The following is a 3,617-nucleotide window of genomic DNA, read 5'->3' as shown; positions in this document are numbered from 1 at the left end:
TTGATGAGCCATGGCTAACATGGGGTGCAATCCCTAAGTCAACCAGAGATGTCTTCTTCGAACGTTTTAAGGTAAACACTTTTCATTCCTAATCCTGTTGTTACAAGTCAATAGTTGGTGTCCTGCATTTAATTTATACTTTGAACTTCTTTACTTATTCAAACCTATTATTTCTAATATAACAACAGAGAAAGGTTTCATGGAAGCCTGAAGATGAGGAAAAGGTCAAAAAAAATTATCACACCAAGGCATCTCATAGACTCTCAGAGATGTATAAAAAAGCTAGAACTCTAGGAAAAAGACCTGATTGGCTGGGGGACGATACTTGGAATGCTCTTTTGGAAAAGTGGAACATGCCACTTTATAGACAAAAGTGTGAAACGGCAAAGAAGAATCGGACATCTGAAAAGGGTGGATGTTTGCACACTGGAGGATCTATAAGCGTGCATGAGCATGCTATTCGTTTGGTATATAACTTGTACATTTTTTTTTCTTATATTTGTAATCATAAACTTTACAAATATTTATTAACAACTCCTTTTGTTTGCAGTCACAAGAGCTTGGTCGGTCTGTGCATGTTGATGAAATATTTCAGCAGACACATATTCGTCAAGCAACGGGAGAATTTGTGGACGAAAGGTCTAGGCAGACCCATGTAAGTTTGTACTAACTCTATCACATTATAAATTTTTGTTTTTTAAACCTCATGTGTAATGATAATATTTATTCATTTAACAGGAACAATTTGTTGCAAAATTTTCTGAAATTAGATCTGAGACTGCATCTGTTGGTGTCTCAACATCTTCTCCTCTAGACCCTGCGGAGGAGGAAAGATTGAGAAACCGATGTTGGTTAGAGGCTGCTGGTGGAAAATACAAGGGACCCGTATACGGCATTGGAAATGTCACTTCCCAAGATGACTGTGTTGATAGTTACATCCAACAAACACAGGCATCTTCTACTGCTCAACCTCAAAATTCAGAAGAAATTGTTAACCTGAAATCGCAGTTAGAACAATATGGTCAGCAGCTTCAAAAGTTTGAAGGATTTATTGGCGTCCTCCTGCCATTCCTTCCGCCTTCAGCAGCCGCGGCTGCACAACAATTTTTAAACCTTCAAAATCCTCAAGTTCAAAATGACGTACCCAATACAGTCCAACCAGAACAGCAACCTCCAGAACAGCAACCACCACAACAGCAACCACCACATGAAGAACCAGAAGATGGAAATGATGATTACATGCATTATTAGGAATTTTATAGAACTTATTTCCATTACTGTTGAACTTATTTAGAACCACAACTACAATCTGTTTATGAACTCCAAATGTTGTAGTTATATTTACATTATACAATATTTATGTATTCATATACAATGTTTTCTTTGTGGATTAAGTGTATTTGAAAACCTTATTAAATTTATATGTCAATGTGCAATGTATAATGTCCAGGTTTGCTTGTAACAATGCTAAATGTTCACTACAATGTCCAGGTCTGCTTGTATACTGTGCATGGAGAACTGTTATATACAGAGAATTTATTTAGCTCTCGTTAAACCATTATATACGGATATATCCGTATATAAGTTATATATGGAAAAATCCGTATATAACTTATATACGGAAATTATATACGGATTTTTCCGTATATAAGTTATATACGCATATTTCCGTATATACGTCATATACGGAAAAATCCGTATATAACTTATATACGGAAATTATATACGGATTTTTCCGTATATAAGTTATATACGGATTTTTCCGTATATAAGTTATATACGGATTTTTCCGTATATAACGTATATACGGATTTTTCCGTATATAACTTATATACGGAAAAATCCGTATATAATTTCCGTATATAAGTTATATACGGATTTTTCCGTATGTAAACTTAGCTACGATGGTATTATATACGGATTTTTGTCCGTATGTAATCCGTATATAAACACAGAATATATACGGATTTTGGGTCTTATATACGGATTTTTGCTGTATGTAATACAGTTTTTTCTTGTAGTGACATGATGTTAATCATTAGTAAAACACAGAACACAACTCCTTTCGAAGCTAAACCACCGCTGAGGGCCAGAATTCCCCCTCAGCGCCACCAGTACCACATTCCAGATCACACAAAACCAGAAAAATCAAATCTGGCAGAGTGTCGCTCAGCGGCAGTTTACCCCTCAGCGGTAACTCTGCAGATTTTTGAAAAACCTGTTTTAAAGCTTTCCTAACTCCACCCAAATGCAATTTTCAGTTTTCCAGTTCATAATCATGCAGTTTAATCGGTTCAAACATCAAATGTATCATCAAATCATGCAAAGAAATCAAAACCCCTAAATCTTCATGCTTTGGCAATCATATTCAAAATCAAAAACCCTAGAATGAACAAAATGCATGTTACTTACTTGGGTGGAGATACTAGATGCAATGAGAATGTTTCCAAACTAGAATGCTCTCTTCCAACCCCAAACTTTGATGGCACACTAGTGAAAAAGTGAGTGGAAGAGAAATTTTCTTAAGAGGGAAGAGTGAAAAGATGTGGAAAACCTTGGAGAAGGTATGTGGGAGTGTTTGTGCAAAGAAAAGTCTGAAAGTGTGAAAGAATGCGCAGCTTAGGGTTTAAAAATACCCTAATGCGCTCGGGTCCCGCTAAGGGGAACTAAAACCCTATTCTGCGAGAGTACCGCTCAGCGGTAAAGTACCGCTCAGCGGCACTTTCGTGAAGTGCTCTTCTCCTTCTTTTCTTAACCTACGTGCCTCCCATATGTGCCCCTCACTGGCTCCCTGCAATTCAATGTTCAAAAATGCTTATGCAAACCCTAACTAAAACAAATCAACAAAAATATTCAATCAACTGGGTTGCCTCCCAGGTTGCGCTTGTTTAACGTCACGAGCCTGACCCAAAATCCACCAACACCCATCAGTAGGTGTTACTGCCATAGTATCCTTCAGTAGATACTTAACCACCTAGCATCCTTCAGTACATGCTATCTCCAACAAAATAATTACAAAAATAATGTTCACAAATTAAAAATTACAAAACCAAATCAAAAGTTCACTGGGTTGCCTCCCAGCAAGCGCTCTTTTAACGTCATTAGCTTGACCCAATAAAGTTCAAGTTTCATCTTCTTTATAGTTGATGTTGTCATTCCACCAACTCCTCAGCTGTTTCCTTTGAACTGTTTTGGTTCTTCTAGAATATGGAGACTCTATCTCTATCATCTCCTTCTCTTTAAAGCCCTTCACAACCCACAACTTGTTCTTGATTCTTACAGGTGTGCCAAGTTGGAGTCTTCTTTTCTTCCAGTCTCTAGGAATTTCTTCTCCTCTTCCAATCTCTTCTTCCTTGGGTACCTGAAACAACAAACAATGGTTACCTGAAAACTCAAGCTTTTCTTCTTTACGGCTAGTCATGGGTGCATCTCGAAATGCAGCTTTATAACTAGCTTCTTCCTCCTTTGCTTGCATCTCATCTTTGAAGACATCTACCACCACTCTCTCTTCTCTGTCCTGGAGCACCACTATACCTTCATTTACATCTATGATAGCCCTGGCCGTTTTCATAAACGGTCTTCCAAGTATGATAGGTATTTTCTCAGTTTCCATCCTC

General features: G+C 37.5%; 1 protein-coding gene across 1 annotated transcript; it reads left to right on the top strand.

Annotated features, from left to right (window-relative positions):
* On the top strand, nucleotides 1-1,326 carry LOC148198336 (uncharacterized). The gene is made up of 4 exons (XM_088092168.1): nucleotides 1-71; nucleotides 189-467; nucleotides 551-655; nucleotides 739-1,326. The coding sequence occupies exons 2-4, from the start codon at nucleotides 270-272 to the stop codon at nucleotides 1,249-1,251; spliced, it is 816 nt and encodes a 271-aa protein (XP_087948294.1). The 5' UTR covers nucleotides 1-71; nucleotides 189-269; the 3' UTR covers nucleotides 1,252-1,326.
* Nucleotides 1,327-3,617: the final 2,291 nt, after the last annotated feature.

The sequence above is a fragment of the Vigna umbellata genome, chromosome 5 (assembly GCF_029865625.1).
Source record: "Vigna umbellata cultivar VRB3 chromosome 5, Vumbellata_1.0, whole genome shotgun sequence".
NCBI lineage: Eukaryota > Viridiplantae > Streptophyta > Magnoliopsida > Fabales > Fabaceae > Vigna > Vigna umbellata.
This window is presented reverse-complemented; position numbering and strand designations above follow the sequence as displayed.